General features: G+C 40.0%; 1 protein-coding gene across 13 annotated transcripts in view; it reads right to left on the reverse strand.

The window, feature by feature from the left end:
* Positions 1–194: 194 nt before the first annotated feature.
* Mef2a (myocyte enhancer factor 2a) overlaps positions 195–21942 on the reverse strand; it is a 134737-nt gene continuing 112989 nt past the window's right edge. For 6 of the 13 annotated variants that reach the window (XM_039080825.2, XM_039080839.2, XM_039080833.2 and 3 more), the window contains 5 exons: positions 19140–19327; positions 13278–13301; positions 9672–9798; positions 5678–5804; positions 195–4240 (listed from right to left, as the gene is read on the reverse strand). In XM_039080825.2, coding sequence (XP_038936753.1) covers positions 3871–4240; positions 5678–5804; positions 9672–9798; positions 13278–13301; positions 19140–19327 — 836 coding nt within the window. In that variant the 3' untranslated portion in view covers positions 195–3870. The remainder of the gene's footprint in view (positions 4241–5677; positions 5805–9671; positions 9799–13277; positions 13302–19139; positions 19328–21942) is intronic. The other 7 variants (XM_063265624.1, XM_063265611.1, XM_063265617.1 and 4 more) reach the window with 2 other exon arrangements.

The following is a 21942-nucleotide window of genomic DNA, read 5'->3' on the forward strand; positions in this document are numbered from 1 at the left end:
TGAGTAGTTCTTGGAGACGCACTGGATTTGACTGAGTTGTAACAGCCAGCGGTACTGACAAACAGATGGCTGGCTGCTTCCTACAGGCTCTAGGGCTGTCTAGATGCCACAGGGTCAAACTGGGGAGCAGGGATGCCTGGTGGCCATGCCAGAACCTACTGTTTTCCCCAGGCAAACATGACAGAGTCTGGATGTATGGTCAAAGCCAGGCCATCTTTACTGGAGTGAGTGCAGGAGACAAATAGCTTACAACAACCTCTAGCATTGTCTTAACCATTTGATAAAAACTTCACTATAATATTTATTGTATAATGAAGAAAAAACAACACATTCAGGGAAAAATTGAGATTAACTTATTTTTCTTAAAAGGTTCATCTCAAGGATGGCAACAAAGTCCAGCTTGTGCCGCCAAACGGTTTTACATGATCAAACCGTGTACAGCTTCTTTGTGTGAACTGTTGACTACAAACATTTACCAAATACATAAATCTCTTTTTAAAAAAGCCATTTTAAATATAGCAAAGCAGTGTCTTCTTGCACAGCAAAGTGAAGAAAGTTTCTACAGAGAAATAAAAGTTTTACATCTGTAAAGTTCTTTTCACATTCTAATCATCTAGCTTTTATGATCCGATGCAGGAGTTTTCAGGTTCCGTATTTACTATGTATTTCTTGTGCGCATGATGGTTAATACAGAAATTATGTTAATACATTATCAGTCGTCTTTACAGTTGAAAGGAAATGGTGAGACATGTATTGTTCTTTTAGAACAAACCCCTGATTTAGTTTTGTAACACAATGGATGTAATTAGGGCTCAAAGGATGGAGTTTTGACTGGGACCACCTGTGTTCACAGAGCGGCGACACTCACTCTCAGTGTAGATCCAAAGAGTTCCGAAGGAACGGCCCACGTCCAGTGCAACTTAAAAGCTTTTTTTGTTTTTCTTTTTAATAATAAAATATGTTATCTGAAGGGAGAAAACTTTCTTGTGATGGTGTCTTATACAAAACACATGAGTCTCAAAGGGTAAGAAAAGTCAGTTTAAAGCAACACCGTCAGTGTCCTCCCTACTCTAGGCTGGCTTCCACTGAGAGCTGTGGATGTGGATGTGTTCACACATGAGCATCTGGGTGAAGGATGTCAGACCCATATGCTCCAGATCACACTGGGCATATGGGAAAAGATTAACAGTCAGATATTCAGTTCCTGAAAACGGAATACATTGTGACTTGGTCAGTGTAATTTAAGTACAAACTCCGAGCCGTGTGTAATATTCCTTTAGAAAACAGTAGTTGTACTGATTATAAACCTGCATAGAAAGACTATTGAGATACAGTCAGAGAAGCCATCTCATAAGGCACACAAGAAAATAGACAGTAAATGTGAATGTGTTAACTCCTATCCCAATATACAGCAGAAGTTCATGAACATGCATAAATAATAATGAAAGGGTCACTTAATACTTTCAAAGCTATAAATGGTTTACAAAGTGGTAAGGGGTATCTTGGAAAGTCAGTGTTGGGAGACTGTGACCTTATGAGGAACGTGCCTGTAAGTCAACTCAGTACACTTGAGGAAGAAAACCTAACCTTCTCTGAGGAAGAGCCAAGTGCTGAGACCACAGAGGAGATGAGACACCGTCCCCACTTCCTTGGCTTCCACTAACATGTGCTACCCAGACTGTCAGTGAGGCTCTCCAGTGCACAGCCTGTGCTCACCACGGTGCATGGACCGAATACCTGTGTGCGGCCAGGCAGGAAACCTGGCTGATGAGCTGTCGGGACAGCAGATGAGGAGACATCAAAAGGAGCATAATTTAGGGAATCGAGGGGAAAAGCAAAATGTAAGTAAAAACTGCAGGTAGCTGCTCAACATTGTTCAGTATAAAATAGCAGCCATTTTTAAACTCTTTAAGTTTTTTCAGGAAAAGGAGTATTTAAAAATCTAGGATAAAAGATATACAGGACTTTGAATTTTGTTCATGGCACAAGCCCAGTAAACGGATGAACTTGCCATCACCAACGAGCTGTCTCCCTGTAAGAGTAAGGCCTTGTTCAAAATCCAAGCTGAGGGTGGCACCAGTTTCCGTCAGGACAGCAAGAATTGTGTCGGGGATCTGCACCATAGGAGAGCTGCTCCCTGCACGCCCGTGCCTTCCCACGCACGGGACGCTAAAGCCCTCCTGGATTTTGTAACCAGCTGCATCATTCTATCTTTAGAGTCAAGGAGAAAAGATCCCTTCCCCTACAAATATTTTCCTAATTATTTACCACTTATAAAACCTTTGTGCTCATCTACTACTCAGCCATTTTCTCTAATATTAGTTAAATTAGGTCATCTTTCTACTGTTTTTTTTTTTCCCTCACAAAAGGCAAGTTTTAAATAATGCCTTATAAAATCTGTTACAACACATTTTATATTTATGCAGGATGAACTTAACACCAATTTTTTTGCCACTTTGCTATTTATGTACACATATAAAATATATAATGATGCTCACCCCATACAGCACAAAGATTACAACAGAACATCACACATTCACCACCAGTGAGGGGAAACCCCTTTACACAATCCTCTGAAAAACTGGGCTAATAATTAAAATCCAAAGTACAGTATATTTAACAAAATAGTAAATATTAAACAGTGAATACTCTACTTAAGGACTTCGCCTTTCCCCCCAAATTGGTGGCAATCCACAAAAATATACTTTTTAATCTGGTGACCATACAATACATAGGTACTTACATCAAAGGTGGTAATATATTTAAGATGCTATATACACAAAGAGTTTGGCTCGACTTTTAATTTACATATAGAATAATAATGTTCATGGCTTTTTTTTTTCCAAGGTTCTGCTTGCAAGATATTTTTGTTTTTTTCTTCCCTCTTAAAATAAAACTAAAAAGTTAAAACAAGATAAAGCTATTCTTTAAAAAAAAAAGTTACAACATACAGCTTTGGCTTATATAAATAATTCAGCAGAATGTGTTCAAAAGTAGTGGATATAATTTTATATATAGTCATCAATTCATTAAGGGTGTTTTCTTTCATATAAAATATACATGACCTAAAATCAGTTTCTTTAATTTTTAAAGATATGAATGTAAAAGAAACTTCTGACATATTCCAATTATAACTTAATATATTAATTTTATTTTGTTAATGCTCTATATTTCTAGGCTAGTATTTCTGAATATTTCATGCGTGTTTTCTATTCTCTCTTTTTAATAGCTAAAAATCACTTCTTTGACCCAATACATTTTTTTGCACGTGCAAAACAGTTATGTGTGGGGCTCTTTGTTTACTGTGTCTGTTTAATATAGACAGCCCTTGCCCATGCACCCCTCTGCAATAGACCCATGCCAGGTTGGGTTATTAATATAAATGACTTTATGTACAGTATTGCTTTCTTGGTTCCTGCTTTTCTACTGCTCTGTTCTACAAAGCAATTTTTTTTTTTTTTGAAGTAACTACAGTCACCGCACAGGTAAATAAAACAAATAGGGGCCCCTAGGTTTCTGCAGGCTAATGTGGAAGAATTATATATGGGTACACGTTTCTCTGCAAAAACTTTATCTTAGGAGACAAGTAGTCCAAGGAAGTGCCAGGCTGGTCTGTCTCTACAAGGTGCTCTGTGTGCCGTGTGCACACATCTGCATACCTACAAGGAGTCGCAGTAAGTGCCTGATTCTGTGTATGCAACACACACCCACACATACACACACTCACACCGACATACATATATATGTAAAGGGATATATATGTATGCATGTACATATAAATATATTGAACTCATGTCCTTATTCACCAATTTAAGATATGTAGGGCAGTTCACTGCAGTAACACAAAGAACAGACATGAACCAGGAAGCCTTAGGTCACCCATGTGTCCATCCTCATGCGTTTTACAGAGGGGCTTTCTCTGTCCTCAGCATTTGGAGGTCGGCCAAGCACAATTGGAGAATGGAAGTCGCCCCGTGGATCCTCCCGGTCACTGCCATCGTAGGAGCTGCTAGAGCTGCTCAGACTGTCCACAGGGGAGCGCCCCATTTCCTGCCGGGGTTGGGGCTGGGGCTGTGGAGGTTGTGGCGGTGGTTGCTGCTGTGGCTGCTGCTGCTGCTGCTGCTGGAAGCCTGATGGGGTCATTCTATCACGGGGAGGTGAAATTGGCTCTGACTTAATGTTGATGTTCTGGTTGGTGTTAATGGACAAATTTGAACCCTGAGATAACTGCCCTCCAGCCCTGTAGAGAAACAACAGTGGTGAGATGGTTTGACAGCACATCTGTTTACCTCACCCAAACAAAGCTGTTTACCTCAACAAAGCTCAGCAAACTGTCTGCCTGAGAAGACCTGCGAAGACTGAGGGTCTAAGATCCCTTACTTTTGCATCTCAACTCTGAAAAAAACCCCAGTTTTAGTATCAGGTGTTGTAACAACAACATGGACCTTGAATTCTGTTTTCTATCTCCCATCCCTCAGGATCTTCTGTACTGGGCTCTATGACAAGCACATCTCATGCTTTCCCAACAGCCATGAGATGTACACTGAGTCATCCTCATTTTCATGAGAACAAGTAGTTTCAGAAAGGCTAGGAATGTGCGTGGTAGTATGTGAGACAGGACTTCCGAGTCTAGGGCCTTTCTACTTATTTCCTGGACTTGTTTTTATTTATTCTTCTGTCACCATGCCTCCCGTGTTGCCCAGGGATGGTCTTCAATTCCCAGCTCCCCGCTTCTTGAGCAGCTGGGATGACAGGCAGCACTGGCTGCCCAGCTTTCCATGACTCACTCAGGACAGCCTAGGGCTTCAATAGCACACACCTCCCTAAGGCACTTGGCACTTCCATGCGCCACACAGTTCTCTAGAGTGACACTGGTGACAGTCCACACGTGCAGTTCTTTCACTGCCCAAGAGAAAGGAGTTGCTAGCTCTCTGGGCACTATGTGCAGGAGGCTAGGGTGCCCAGGCCTGATCAAGTGCAAAGCAGCCAGCTAGCTGGTGCTATGCTGTCCCTCTTCGGGATGCCCTCCTGTACTTGTTCCTTCTGATGTTCAGGGAGTCTGGCCTCTTCTTGGCACCATCATAAATCTTCTCTGCTTTATACCTTGCCTATAAGGAACATTCCTCTTATGAATGAAGTAGTTTGTAAACTGGGCCAGAAACAATCAAATGAATCCTATGGCACTGGACTCATACACAGAATATTTTCAATTCTATTTTTCTTCTACTAAGATCCAAGGAGAATGCATAAGCTTGCTGTCCTCTTCTCCAAAGCAAAGGAGAGAATGCAGATGAGCCTAAATGTTTTCAGCTCCCTTTCCTCAGAAAGCAAACTCAGAGATCATGCTGGGACACAATGGCTTATTCATCTGGCAGTGAGTGAGAAGGGAGCCTGCAGGTGCCATCTGCATTGTAGGGTTCCCTTGGTACCATCAGAGACTCTCCACATTTAATAAGAAAAGTTTTGCTCCACAGATCCCTTCAAGGAGCGCCTGGTTCCTCAGCACCCACACTGCTATCTAGAGCTCTGTTAAGAAGACACTCTCTCCTGACCCTTGTGTGAACATAAGCGAGGGTCATGGCAGGGCTTGTTCCTGACAGCCCACAAAGTCAAAGAGGACTGACACAAGTATGGGCAGGCCAAGTGCAAAAGATCAGGAAAATTCCCAGTTACTCACACTAGAGAGCTGAGGGCCGCTTGTCCTAGATGGTGCTGCTGCCAGGCTGAAGCCTGCCCCAGAGACAGCATTCCAGGGGAAGTAAAGCCTTGCAGGGCGGACAGGTCAGCGCTGGTCAATGAGTAATCTACAAAAGAAGGATATTATTACTACACAGATAAATATACCTGGCCCTTGGGAAAAGATAGACACTGGAACACTGTATTGAACCTGCATTGACAGGCGTTGATGCTCAGCAGGACAGGAAGGACGAACCATTTCTTGCTGAACGAATACACAACACAATCAACTACATTTGCTTCAGGAGCTCCCCGACTGCACATGTCACCTCAAATTCATGAACATCTTTCTATGACATACAAGTCATTTTCTACGAATGCTTCAGTCACAATTACTGTGACCAAGGCTTAGGTTGTTAGATACTGCTTACATGTACTTACTTTAATTCATCATCAACACAGGGTTTCCATTTAGTTCTGAAGAAAGGAGGCAGAGACTGCTACTTTTAACTTTTTTCTCATGTTTCAAAAAAGGTGTTTAAAGCAGTTGGTCCTCTAGCCTGATGTCTACTCTAGTAACCCTTCCAGTCCATAATTCTCTCTTGGCTTCTTGGCCTGTCCAGAGACCCACTTGACCATCTCCATAAACACCTTAATTCTGGCATAACCCAAACTGAACTCATGTTCTCAAAGCTGTCTTTCCTTTCTTGATAAGTTGCACCAACATACCCAATGGCTCATGCCAAGAAAAACCGAGTGTTCACATTATTTCTCTGCTGCATGCTTAACCTGAGCTATCAACAACTCTAGTCAATTCTACCTTGCTGTCCCTTTAGCTTGAGGAGGTTCCAATGTAATCTAATACTCTGGTCTAAGCCACCAGTAAACCATTACTTGGACCACTAAACAACCTTTCTACGACCTATTGGCACTCACTTAAAAGACAAGACTTGTTTTTATCATTTTAGTTATGTGTCTGGGTATCTGTACACATGAGTAAAGGTTCCCACAGAGGACAGAAGAGGGTGCTGGACTCCCCTGGAGCTGGAGTTACAGGCAGTTATAAGCTGCCTAAAGTGGGTGAGGGGTCCAAACATGGATCCTCTGCAAGACTAGCACCAAGTCTTAACCAAAGAGCCATCTCCTATGACCACTCGGCCATTAGAGCCAAAACTGACATGTCTGAAAACAACAATATGATCGTAATGCTCTGCAACATACCCAACAAATCCCACTCTTCCAGCTCAACTCTCACTGCCCTTCGTGTGACACTCACCTTGCTCTGGCTGGTGGCCTCCTGCCTATGTCCGTGCTGACACAATAGGAACAGGACTTTCCCAGTGCTAAGGGTCTTTCTTATGGCAGACCTCAGTTCCACTACAAGACTACACACTTTATTTACAGGGCCTGCCAGGGCACCTGTCAGACGTGCTAATGCTTTTTAAAGCTGGAGTGATGTTACTGAGGGCATGAGGAAGTGTCCATGAGACCACAGGCTATTTTTGAAAGTTGCTCCTTTATTCATATCTTTACTTACTGCCTGGCATGGTGGACTTGACACTAAGAATCTACAGAAAAAAAAAATATACACAATAATATGGGAAAAGAGAAAACACAAAAGGAAACAGCTATTCTAGGGAGGAGAATGACAGTGACCTCAGATGGAATGAGACTCATGCTTAGTCATGATTTTAAGGGCGCCCGACTCCACCCACTTTTTATGTGTTTCAGTAATTCCTTGGAGACTCGGTAAAAATATATGTATGCAATATTAAAAAGTGCTTATACATATATACATTCTTTAGAAACTAATGGTGTTTTTAAAAACGAGTAGTATCACAGTAGAATTTTGAGAATGCTGGAAGGCATGCAATGAGGCACACAGAATACTGCAGTCTAACTCTGATACTCAATCCACACTGGGCCTCCTCAGCGACACGCATCTGTGTACCCAACCTCTCTAGCTCCCTTCTTTCCTAGCTTCTCAACCTCAGCACAAACTAGAAAGTCTAACAGTGCAGAACTTTCCTACAAATGCTGACCAACTAAGCTGTGTCTGCTCCTCATCTGTAAAAAAGATCTGCCCTTAACTCAAAATCTCTTCTGCAGCAAGTAACTGATGAACTCGAACAGAATTTCTCTAAGTGTTCAAGCTCTGGTCTTTTCTGAAATTAGTTCTGTGCAAGACAAACAATGGGCTACAATTCACAGGCTACTAAGCATCTGATAGACTGGAGCAGTTTGTTTTCATACAGGTACCTGGGAAGGTAAAGGTCATCCCCTAGGCTTTGCCAACAAGACCATTACAAGTTGTTTGGAAAGAACTAGCCCTGGAGTTAAAGTGCCAATCAGAGGTATAAACTGCTTGACCCTCCAGGTAGCCCCACATAGCAGTTTTAGTACTGATGCCAAAGCATTTACTCTGAAGTCTAAAATTAGGTGATCTCCGCCACAGTCCACTTCTGAGCGTCATAAAGGAGACTCTTTTTTTTTTTTTTTTTAAGATTTTATTTATAAGTGAGTACCCTGTCACTCTCTTCAGACACACCAGAAGAGGGCATCAGATCTCATTACAGATGGTTGTGAGCCACCATGTGGTTGCTAGGAATTGAACTCAGGACCTCTGGTAGAGCAGTCAGTGCTCTTAACCACTGAGCCATCTCTCCAGCCCCGCGATGCAGCCTTCTGATGACAGAAAAGGTGTTCTTTCTTTTTTTTCCTCCGTCCGTCCGTCCGTCCGTCCATCCATCCTTCCTTCCTTCCTTCCTTTCCCAGAGCCACAGGAATTTGGCCCAAATGGGGAGAAAGTGAAACTGCATGTGCTTTCTACCTGTCTTAGAATGATAGACCCAATAGTGAACTCTCTGCTGTACACCAGTTCTTCATATGGGCCATCTGGCTAGGCTAGCAGCATCCCTCCCCATCACTGGGATCCTCCTTATCTCTCTCTGTGTCTGTCTGTCTGTATCTGTGTCTCTCTCGTCTCTCTTTGTGTGTGTGTGTGTGTGTGTGTGTGTGTGTGTGTGTGTGTGTGTGTGCGCTTCAAGACCAGGGGGTTCTCTGTAAAGCCCTGGCTGTTTTGGAACTCACTCTGTAGAACAGCTAGCCTTGAACTCAGAGATCTGCCTGCCTCTACCCTACTCCCCACCACAAGTGCTGTGGTAAAAGGTGTGTGCTACCACTGCCCAGCTACTCCTAAACTTTAACAGCCTTCTGTCTTGAGACTATTTTAAGATGAGAAGTCCGAGACAAAACAAAACAAAGAAACAAATGAATGAAAACCTCTTCTCAGCAGCAAAGCGACTGGCTGTGGGGAGAAACAAGAGCTCATTCTCCTCCACAGGTACAAACAACATAGACCAAGCCAGTAGCTACAGGAGAAAAAACACACATCGCCTGCCACACTGAAGCACCTTCCATACCCCTAAGAGACCTCTACCCTTTCCCAGAGCAGGTTTACAGCATAAAGACAAAACAATCTGATTTCAAAGTTGAGGAGGAACAAGATACTGTGCAAGAAAAGACTTCATAAAAATACCGAAGCAATTTGCCTCCTACCTTTCTTGGCTGAATGTGTGCTAGAGTTGACAACATCTACTTGCTTCTTTCTTAAGAATCAGTAAAAGTCAGACATAGTGGTACACACCTTCAATCCCAGCACTTGAGAAGCAGGGGAATGCTTTTGAGACCAGCATGGCCTACAGAGTGAGTTCTAGGACAACCAAGGCTACACAGAGAAACCCTGTCTCAACCCCCTGCCCCTCAAGAAATAAAAGCAGTAAAAGCTCATGTTGGAGAAATAACTTACTTCATTCTATTATCAACTTATTTTATGCAACTTTTTAAAGTTTTAGCATTTTTAAAAAAATATATTTAAAATTGAAACAAAAAACCCAGAGATAGCATTATCAATAAACATGCTAAAAAATTACAAAAGTACATCTTGTTTAGAAAAGGCCAAGAACAGAGTCAGGAAGGGCCCCGAGTCGGCTCACCAGTGTTGTAGGCTGTCGGCATGGCCGAGTACACTAGTCCCTGCGGAGGCAAGCTTGGAGTTGTCACAGACACCACGGGCGTGGCAAGAGGTTGTGTGGCTTGAGAACTACTTATCCTTTGGGCATTCTGTGAGAGATCAGAAAAAAAGATTAAGTGTAATTATGTGATATTTAGTTCAGACTAAATATTTTAAAAATAACTTCCAATTTAAATGTGACACTTCACAGTTTTATGTGAATATCATTATTTCTTGAAACAGTGATATGAAAACCTTAAAGATATTAATGGGAATAGCTAAATAATTAAGAGATCTATCTTTGTATTAATTATTCATTTTCCCCTTTAAGACTACAGCATATTAATCCTAGATGCATGTCTTAAAATAGAAACTTACCTTATGGGTGATTACACTTTTGTGTGATAGCTTAATGAGGATCTGATATCATTACAAGTATTGTTCAGCTACATTTAATGAGGTCTGCGTGTGTTTTAAATAGCTGATGGCAGCAAAAGTAACTTGTCTATATGAGATTATAAATCTAGGACTACAGGAATCAAAGCTACTTCCTTTGCAGTCCTTATACACTAATGCTTTAGTTGTGGCTTAGTCCATGTAGCTTGTGTTATGGCTTCCCACATGCTCACCCTGCAGGTGATTTAGGTTTTAACAGCACATTCAGATCTGTATCATTCTGGTCTTCCAGTTTTCTGAAAGAAAAGGCTCTAAGTTTCTCAATAATGTACTTTTCAAAAGCTATTAATACTGACTCGCTGTATTGGAATAAAAGTATCTTAGGCAGGTTGGGAATAAATTAAAATGTTGACACCCCTCCTCCCGCCCCCTTTCCTCTTGTCCCCTTTTCCCTCTAGTGACTAGGTAGCCCTGGCTGATCAGGAACATGCTATGCAGATCAGCCTTGACTTGAGCACACAGAGATCCATCTGCCTCTGCCTCTGCCTCTGCCTCTGCCTCTGCCTCTGCCTCTGCCTCTGCCTCTGCCTCTGCCTCTGCCTCTGCCTCCTGACAGTTGGGATTTAAGGACTACCTATTCCTAGCAAAAAAAAAAAAAAAAAGTCAACTCTTAAATGATGAAGCTACATTAGGATAGTCCCTGCCTTCCATGTGTAGTGGTTTGACAGAATCATTTTTTCCTTCACACTGACATAAAGTTGACTTTTTCCAAGACCAAGGATCAGAGAACAGAAGAGACTCCACAGTTTGTATAAAGAAGCTAAAGGGCAGGAATAATTTGTTTTTACAAATAAAGTTATAGCCTGATGACCGATAGTTTAGGGGTCTATGTCGCTATTGAAGGATCTGAATGAGACTGCATTTTCCTCCACTATTTCAGCAAGCACTGAGATGAATGAGGCCTCTGGCTAAATGTGAATGCCTAACAAGTGCCAGTCTTGAGGGTCTCGACTCCAGCTTCTCTTGTGTCAGTTCGGATTTCCTACATATCTTCTTACGGGACATCTGAATACCATATGATATGCGGCTATCACTCCAGTCTTAGTCACTGATTCCCTTCTTCTTAAGCCTGGAGAAAAATCACTTTACTTCTCTGAACCCTTTAATTTGTTACAGAAGGAAGTCAGACATGTTTGTCATGTCTGGCTTTCAGTGCTCCTGCTAATTAAGGGGGTATACAGAAATGAACCCAGAACAGCATTCTTACTGTCCCCAGACTTTGTGTAGTTGAAACTTTACATTATTGGCAATATTGGTGACTTAAACAGACAAATGTATTTATATCCTTCTAGTCCACAGCAATCCCACTAAACCTGTAATGAGATACAATGATTCTAGAAGTACAAGGCTTCTAACCTAGTTGCTGTGGCCTCACTCTTGCTTACAGGCCCAGGAGCTGGCTGCTTTCTTTCCCTTCACTTTGGATCAGAGCCATCAACAATTATTTTAGGGGATAAACTGCTTTGAACAATTTTCTGAGTTCTAGAGGATTGTATTTCTGGTTCTGCTTTGCGTTTTAAATTGATTAATTTTTAGAGTATGGATTAGCTTAAACTTTAAGGAATGTGATCAACTACACTTTCTAGTGATCTTTCTTATTTTCATCATTTCTACATTCAACACATTCAGAAACTATCTCTGAGATTCTGTAGTTACGTGTTATTTTAAAGTCATACATTGGTATGATAGGTGGAGAAATGTAGTAGTCTCAGCATTGAGTCAACAATTTCACTGAGTTTTTTGAGTGAGGGACTTAATCTGGTCTGAAATCAAACTAAGTAAAAAAAATAGTGTTGATAAAGTTTGATGTAGGCTATCCCTACTCTAGGCTCTTTGGAGTTGTGTCTTCATGGCAACTTCCTGGTATGACTCAAAGACTGGAGTAATAATGACTACACTCGTTCTACCAACCAGATAGAGAGAGATCCCTGCAGCAGTGTGGTCCATGAGTGAGTGACTTTCAGAACCACTAGAGGGCAACACAGTGCTAGATAATTAAAGCATGTAGGACAATTACTTAAGGGTAAAGAGCAGGGTCTAGTATAAGACGAATTATTTCAGTTTGAACCATAATGCAACCATTAGTGGTATCCTTAAGTAAAGAATTTCCCCAAAGACATTCACTGTGTAATCCAGCATCGCATTTACAGCTAATCAGTGAGTACATTTCAGATACCAATCCAAAAACGAGCAAGCACTGAGCAAATAAAAGAGCAACTCTTATTTTAAGGATAAAGAACAGAGAACCTTATTTGAAAAGAAACTGCAAAACACACCAGCATGCATAAACATGTCATGATAAGTAAATGAAGCCAGTGATGCTTTACACCCCATGCTCTCATGCACTCCGAATCCCCTGCCCATGCTAAAACCCGGACACTCACAAGTTTTATTCCCCTTAAACTGGAGTCATCTAAGCAGCAAATGACTCAGAAAGCATATGATGGCATCCGTTGAATTTGGGTTTTAGTTCCCAAGAAAGAGCTAAGTTATTTTTAATCAAGTTTATTTTCCAGAGGAAAAAAACAACAGAAAATACTTGTTTTGGAAAAACAGGTACAGCTGCTTTTAAGAATCATCTATCTCCTGGTAAGAAGTAAATGTGTGTATGTTCAATCACAGACATTTCTTTTTGTAAACAGGGAACCCCCTTGTGGTTCAGACTGTCTCATGCAGGATGAAATAATCAACTCTGAAAAAGGTGACCTCACCAACAATGATGTAATCTTTTTGAAAGAAAGAAACATAACACAAGATTCTGTGTTACGATCTTAGGGACTCTGAGGGTGAAGTCATTTTCTAAAAACACTTGAAATAAATTGGAAAGCCACATCTTGTGTATTTCCTTAGCAGAAAAAGCTTAAAGTGTCTTGTGCTCATGGACAGCTATTGTTTTTACAGGCTACTTCAATATGTCTTCTCCTTTACCTCGCAAATAAAAGGGACCAATATATACAGCAATAAATATAAAAACTAGGATCACTAGTACCAGTAGGTAAATTTCTTGATTAAAAAATGTTTGAATAGAAAACAAATAGAAAAATATCCTTGTAGCAAAGGTTAAATAAAGCATTTAAAATAATTAGTACTATTACATATTTTCAACTCTGTTCAAGCAGGAAAGCACACTCACCAGCTCCAACTCCTCTTCCTCCGACTGCACTCAGCACATAGAGGGATAAGAGAGTTAGCTAAGATTGCTGGAGCTCACAACAAGCTCTCTCTTTAGAAAGACATGGCATGTGGATTCTACTAGCTGTCTGAACTTTATGGAGATTATATACATAGCAAATGATGTATATAGTACTTGCTTCTTTTAAATTCTCCAGTCAATGATTTAAAGCCCCATCCTACCCCTTAATCCCACCTCTCCACACACCTACTCTTTTTTTTTTTTAAGATTTATTCATTTATTATATATAAGTACACTGTAGCTATCCTCAGACACACCAGAAGAGGGCATTAGATTTCTTTACAGATGGTTGTGAGCCACCATGTGGTCGCTGGGAATTGAACTCAGGACCCCCGGAAGAGCAGTCGGGCGCTTTCAACCGCTGAGCCATCTCCCCAGCCCCACACACTTACTCTTACATGAGCCTCTCCTACACACAGCCCATGTTTCTGGGACACTTCCAAGGGCAACACTGTGTACTTAATACATTTTAATCTCTGCAGAACTACCCCATCTGGCCAGACAGTCTACATGTCTGTCTACTACCAGCTCTAGTTAGAAAACTGTTGTGTGTTTCATTTTCCCAGTGGCCAACACAGCATCATAAAACTCAATACATTAAAAAAAAACCAAAAAAACAAAAAACCTCAATACATGTTTGCTAATAGGTGCTACAGTTTTGAGTAATAATACATGTTTACCACTTGCAAAGAACAGTGTTCACATGGATAAAACTATCTTAGTGGAGTAAAGCCTTGCATATGAAAACAAAACAAAACAAAAAGACTGGAAGAAAAGTGAACTGTTAAGCTTTACAAATAGTAAAAAAAAAAAAAATGAAACAGGTTTTCTCCTTTTCTTTTAAGTGGTTATGACATATTAATATGCTAGAAACAGTCTGCTCATTGTTATTTTCTACTTTACTTGAGTAAGTCAAGTTTCTTCTAATCTATAAAGTGTCCCGAGCCCCACTGACGGAGTCATAGTCTTAAAGCAGGTCTCTCTGCAAATGAGCAACAAAGGAGCACTCAGTACAAGTGGGCAAACATTTCCGCCGCTCAGTTAGACACAGCACTCATCTCCCACTCACACGACAGGTGTCAAAATAACTCCAACTCTTGTTGCATGAAGAGTACAGAGTACACTTTTCACGGGGTTCATGGTTTTGTTTTGTTTTTCTTTCGATGACCAGATATGATTTTATTAAGCAGTTTCAAAGTCCCAAGTAGTCTGGGTCTTCCTAACACACATTTCTGTGCCTTGAGTGACTTAATTTCAGAAAGTTCCTAGCAGGTACTTCCTACCTCACCTGCAAGGTGCTCAGGGAGCCACCTAAGTGGCTGCTCTTTTCGGGTGTACTTCTTTGTTATACACATTTGTGGTTTAACCATTTTACTTCACAGCCCTGAGAGCACCTGCTGAGAGCTCCTTCACACACCTCTTTCTGAAGTTAATGTCCCCACAAAACTGTTGAGACCAGGGATCCTATTTGTAAAGTTTTGCACTTAGACTCCACCAGCCTGGGTAGGCTGAAGAACACAAACTTTGGAAAGAATACCTGACCTTATCAGAAGGCAGCTGTCTTCTTTTTGTTTTACAACTAGTGATGTTAAGCCAGTTACCTAAACTATGGTAATGTCCTTCAGGATTCCCCACTAAAGCACAATTCCCTTTATAAACCACACATATTGAGGTATGTAAATGTTGCACTTTAAATGGTTGCCTACTAGCTGCAGCATTTACTTTCTGGCTTGCCTATAATAGTTATGGCTCTACTATGCTAATCTAAAGCTGTTTCCTATTCTCGTTTGTTTGTTTTCCAGACAGAGTGTGTCTGTGTTCTCCTGGAACTGGACCTCACTGTTTAGACCAAGCTGGCCTTGCACCTGAGTTCTGGGGTTAAAGGAATGCTTTAAGGTCCAGCTTTCCTATTCTTAGATTTCTTCCAAAAATTACTAATTAGATCTGCTAAGGAGGAGGTTTTACCAGTTCCTTATTTATTTAATCATATTTGTATGATGGAGTCAGCATTTCTTATTCCTTGAGTTATAACCTCAAACTACTGCTAATTTAAAATTTTCTACCTTTGGATTTTTTTTTTTTTTTAAAAGAATGGTCCCAGGAGCCTTTCAATAACTGCATCCCTATTCCTTGGCTCCTGGCTTATCTTGTGCTTCCCTATACCCCACCCCTTCCCCAAGGCAACCCCTAGTCTCTGAACCAGATAATGGTGTTTAGATACTGCAATCTGAGCACAGGTACACTCGGCTACTAGAGGAAATTACTTGAGGAATTCTCAACAGACAACCAGAAAACACACAAGGGCTTCTGTGTCTACAGAGTCCATGAACAACACTGGTTTATAGTTATAAACCAGTTATATTTGCTTACAATGTCTTATTCTGGCTTTGTATTAAAACGGTTGCTGCCTAATAAAATAAAATGAGGGGGAAATGTTCTTTTTTTTCTTCCCTATCTGAAATTGTGAAGAGTTGCTATTAATTCTTCCTTAAAATGTTTGAGAGTTTGCCAGTGAAACCATCTAGATCTGGAACTTCTATTTCAGAAGACATTAAAATGAAAAATCCAACTTCTTTATTTAGCATCTAGGTGAACTGAGTAATTTCCTGGTAGTTTATATCTCGGGACAGTCGGTGCCATTCCCTTTCTCAGCATTTGCATTTTGCACCCCACCCATCCTTGGTATTTAGAACCTGTATCTTCTGCCTGTCTTTGGTCAGCATGGCTAGAAAGTGATCAATTAATCTGGGAAGACAAAAAAAGGGTTTTTTTGTTTTTGTTTTTGTTTTTTTGTCAGTTTGACTGCTTTGACTCTACTCCTTTTCCATTTTAAAGTTCTTGTTACTTATTTTCTTTTGCTGCTCTGGGTTAAATTTTCTCTTCTTTTTCAAAATAAAAGCTACAGGTACTAACTTGGGACCTTCTTCTCATCCTTATCAAGAATTTTATTTATTCTCTGTGTATGCACTCACAGGTATGTGTGCAGGTTAAAGGTCAATGTGCAGGAGTCAGTTCTCTCTTCCTACCATGTGAGTGCTCAAGACTGAGGTCAGCTGTCACCTGTGGAGCAGGAGCCTTTGTTTGCTTGTCCTGGTATGGTTTAATGTCAGTTCTGACACAAGACAAAGTTATCCGAGAGGAAAGAATCTCGATTGAGAAAATGCCTCCATAATTTTGGGTAGTAGTCAAACCTGGAGAAAACCTTCTACATTAGTGATTGATGGGGGAGGACCCAGGCTATTATGGGTGGTGCCATCCCTGCGTTGGTGATCCTCGATTTTAGAAGAAAGCAAGCCATAGAAAGCAAGCCAATAAGCAGCACCCCTCCATGGCTTCTGCAACAGCTCCTGCTTCCAGGTGTCCGGCCTACTTGAGTTCCTGTCCTGACTTCCTTTGATGATGACTGTGATATGGAACTATAAGCCAAATAAACCCTTGCTTTTCCAACTTGCTTTTTGGTCACAGCAATAGAAGACACATGCTATGAAACCTAGTCTGACTCCTGGCATGAAGAAAGAGATGAAGTTTAAAACCTAGGAAATGTGTATGAATATGAATTTTAATTAATAATAATTTATAATACAGGGTCATTAATGTTAATGACTGTGCCATAGTAATATAAACTGTTAAAAACATTGTGTATGAAGTATAAGGAACCATATGATTTTAGTGATCTTTCCAATGAATCAAAAGCTGTTCTAAAGTAAAGGTTTATAAACTGTTTCTTTTATTCCCTCTGTTCTTTGGTTCTCTGCATATAGTCAAGATTTTGTGGACACTAGCATTACTTATTCAAGAAGACTATAACATTTCTTGTACAGTAGTTCTATTGGCAATACATTTCTGGTTTTGGTTTGAAAAGGCTTTTCATTTACTTTTTAAGATAATTTTTGCTGGGTTAGGTGAAGGAAGAGTTTTGTGTTTATTGTTGCCTCATTGATGGCCAGCTGAAAGATCGGCATGGTAGTCATTTCCTATCTTTGCTCTGTAAGGTACATGTTTCTATTCACTGGCTGTTTTTAAAAGTTTCTATTTGCCCTTTGCTTTGAGCAGTTCCAATATGCATGTGTGTTTTTGTGCACATGTGCACTGGAAGTATTATCCTACATGGTGATTATCTCCCTTAGACCACTGTTCCTACTGTTCTCCAATTTGGAACTCCACTTGCAGACATGTTGCACTACATGATAAAGTCTTGCAGCTTTCAGATCATGTTTGATTTTGGTTCTTCTCATGTTTCCTTGTTGGCCCTGCCACTGCGAAGTTTTAGTTACCTTTCTCAGGAACTAGACTAGTTTTAAAAATTATTGTTGCTGTGGCAGACAAGATGATGTATCATCAGTGCACTAGAGGTGACAATATTTGTTGAGCATCCCTCACTGTATTTATCCCATGGAAAAGAAAATGACTCACACAAAGGTTGTCCTCACTGCAGTGGCCAGATGGGTTTCCGGAGATCTTACCAGGTCTTATTTTACCTGGTACACAAGATGGAAAGACAAGAGTCTTTCCTATAGAGAAGTCCTCTATAGGACTTTTATAGGCTCCTAAATAGAAGTCTCCTCCTATAGAGAAAACAGACTTAACCTCCACTGGGGCTTCAGGAGTTTCACTGCATGCTTGACCTCCAGCAAGTCACTAATCACACTAGCACCAATATCTTTCTCCACAGTAACCATCTTCTCTAGCCGTTAGGCCATCTGACCACCACTGTGAATTAGCAGCACTAAAATGAATTTTCTAACAGCATAAAGTTAAAAGCAACTTATTTTAAATTTTCAGTTTTCCCAAATGAAAGAGCCCCTCCCTACACTTTTATTTATCTAATGCAGAGTTTGAGATTTAAACAAATTATGACTTAAAAATCCTGGCCATGTGTACTGCTACCTTGGACAAATAGTAACTCTTAGTTCTGTTTTCTCATCTCTACCCGGCTATGATTAAAACCTAATTGAGAATTAAATGAGAAAATAACCCTAACGAATTACTGGTGTTTTGGAATCTATGAAACACTACACAAATGCAGACTCACTTCCTGAGCCTGACAGCATTACTTGCACTTAACGAAACGCAAATGGCAAACATAGAGAGCACACAGAACAAGCACTTGGTCTATCATTTAGTGTGCTAACAGTCAAACTGTTGATGAACTCAATGTCTTAAAACGTTCATGTGTATTCTAAAATTGTCTACAAGAAGCTAAGGAGCATATACATTCTGTTCTTCAGACAAAAAGACAATTCCAGAGCAACTGACTCTAAAACTATAAGGCACTGTCGAGAGGTAGAGTAGGAAGTACACTCTGGTCAGAGAGAAGGGTTATTTGAAAGGAATAAGCAAAGAAGATTATTTAGAGAATAATTCCTTCCAGTTTGCAAGCATTCTTCCTTAGATATTCTATAATACTTTTCTTTGGTATACAGAATTCTAGCAAACAATTTCATTACTCCTCACTGAAATGCACATATTATTGAAAGTATAAAACAGAAATGGCATATTTAATTCATAAACTGAAGTCAAATGTCTGAAGAAAGTTTTTACCCTAAAAAATTAAAATTGATCATAATAACCTCTCTATATTTAGCTTTTATTTTAAATAACCATGAAGCAGTTTTACTTATTTCAATAATTTGGTTTTTAAGCACTTAAAATAATGTCTTTCTTCAAATCTATTTTGAATAGAAAATTCATTAAGAAAACAAACCAATGGACACCAGGGAGGCTTAGAAGACCTCAGAGAAAACTACAGACGACTATAAACAGTGTGTTTAAAGAACAGAGCTCAAGAGTGGGTCAACTTACAAGTGGGGGCATCATGCCCTTGCTTGAAGGGGGAATGACAACCCGTAGATCTGGTTTCCGACTGTTCATTCCAACACTGCCCCCACCTGGTGGCGGGGGGGACTTTGTAGGCATGACTTTGCCTACACTATTCGCACCAGTATTTCCAATCAAATTTGGAGAGGCCCTTGAGTTTACAAATCCATTCCCTGGGAAAGGGAAAAACAGTTGCTTATTAACACGTAGAGAGTCATTAAAATAGTTTAATAAATTTAAAATAATGCTAACTGCCCATATATATTTAATATATGTTTTTAAAATGATTAATTTTATAAGCTTAGATGATTAATTTTATAAAAAATAAGAATTTTGATTATGACATATAAAGTTTACCATTTATAATAAAACACAATGTGATTAATATTGTACTATTATTTTGACAGATACTCATTTGTATTTACATATTTTAAATCTTTTCTACTTTTGTATTTGTATCTTGAAATCTTGAAATGGGAGTCACCAGCAAAATGGCTCTTAGTGGGTAAAGACACTTGTTACCAAGCATGATGGCTTGAGTTTATTCTACAGGTCTCGCATGGTAGAGAGAACTGACTCCTGTAAGTTGTCCTCTGACCTCTACATGGACACCTTTTCACCTGCATGCCCCCTTCCAATAAATAAATAAGTTTAATAAAAAGAATAATTTATACTATAATATATGTATATTTTTGTACTTTAAGTGTTTGATATGCCTTGGAAAAGGCTCTAAGTTTACCCTTTTTTTCTGAACCTATAAACAATATTTTCTCTACCAATTTTCATACTGCTAGCCCCATATTTTTTCTCACTACTGAATATTGATACCTCTGGCTCTAAAAAAAAACAAAATAAAAGTCTCAACAAATAACATTCTCCAAGTTAGCATGGCTCCCACCTTACAGTAGGGACATGGCGAAGAGCGCAGTGTCTTCTGCAGCGGACACTCGGGACTGTGTCAACCATCACAGTTGCTACTGCACTCAGTTTTCCTGACACATATCCAAAGGAAGTCAACGGAACAAGAGAACTCACAAACAAAAGCAGGAGGAAAGGAAGGAGAGAACCCATAAAGCAGAGCACAATTCCACAGATGCATAAACACATTAAGAAACAACAACACAGGCAGGGCACTGTGCTGTGGCTTCTTCTCAGCACTGGGAAGGATGACAGCTGAGAGAAGGTGAGGCCTACCTACAACACACATCAGTAACCACAGAACCAAGTCAACAACATGGAACTTCATGAAAGGAAGCTACACACTCAACCCAAGACTCCTGCAACAGAGTTAGCCACTGTGGACTAAACAAATAAGCCACTTGAAGAAGAGACTCAAAACGGGAAGGAAACATTCCATAAGAAAAGTAAGAAGGTGAAAAAGGAACCAACTAGAAATTCTGGAAATTAAAGAACCGATTAATCAAATCAAATAAAAGGTAGGAAGCATCTACAGAAAAGATGAAGAAGAGGAACTACTCAGGGATGAAAGACAAGGTTAAGACAGTAAAACATACAGATAAATATAAAAGCAACGAAATCAATTTCCAAGAAACCAAAATAAAGAAAAAGGAGCTAAGATAGTCCATGGCTCAAATAACCTATTCACTGAAATATGTGCTCGGAACTTCAAATAGACATGAGCAATGAACTCCATGATATATCTGAGGCAAAATTTCAAAAATACAAAGAAGGATTGACAAGATGGATTGGTGGGTAAAAGCACTTGCTGCCAAGACTGATGATCTGAGTTCAATCCCTGGGACCCACATGGTGAAAGAAAAACTGACTCTAGCAGAATTTTCTTCAATTTCCACACACATTGCAGAGACATATGCATATACCCCCACACATATACACAATAAATGCAAAGAAACAATACTAAAAGCATTAAGGCAAGGTCAGTGAGACGGCTCGGTAGGTAAATGCAACTGAGTGTAGGCAGGACAACCTGTCTTCCATTCCTGGATCTTATAAAGTAGCAAAGGAAAAACCTGGTTGACTTTTGACCTCAAAGCATGTGTCATGGTACATATGTTTATCCCTCATGTCACCCCCCCCCCCATTTACTTAAAACAAACAACCCAATAAGTTATGAGGGAAAAACATCAACTCACAGAGGCAAAAATATTAAATAGTAGACCAGAAGGCCTAAAAGTAAGGAAAGTAAAAAATAGTGTATTTCACAGCGTATAATAAGCCATTATTGTCAAACCCAGCAAAACCAGCTATTAAAATTGATGGAGAACCAAGTTAAGCACAAGTAATATAATCTGTGGCAACTAAGCAAAAAGTGCAGGAAATGCTTAAAGAATAATATACACAAGGAGATGACAGTTTACCCACAACACAAGAGTACATTTTATGAAAGAAAATATTTAAAAAAGGTGAAAAGAGATAAAATTCATAAGGTACAAAACCAGCAAACTACTCTAAGAAGGAAAAAAACAATGAAAACCAACCAGAACAACTGCCAACAAAAATCAACAGTAATAACAAACCCTTCTTAATAACCTGAATGCAAGCGACTATTTTACCATTTAAAGACACAAACTATCAGACTATGCTTAAAAACGAGGTCTTACTATTCAGTTGGCTCTAAGAAACTCATGTAACTAGAAGAGACCCAAAATCTGAGAGATTGTCCAAGGCTCATCAACCTACCAAGCAACAGAGAGCTGCCAACTAGCTGACCTAGCAATGCTCACACCTGAGAGTGAAGACTTGGAACCACACCCAGTTAGGAGAAGAGAACCACTACATATTAACCAAAGGAACCTTCATCGACCAG

This window comes from Rattus norvegicus, chromosome 1, assembly GCF_036323735.1.
Source record: "Rattus norvegicus strain BN/NHsdMcwi chromosome 1, GRCr8, whole genome shotgun sequence".
Lineage (NCBI taxonomy): Eukaryota > Metazoa > Chordata > Mammalia > Rodentia > Muridae > Rattus > Rattus norvegicus.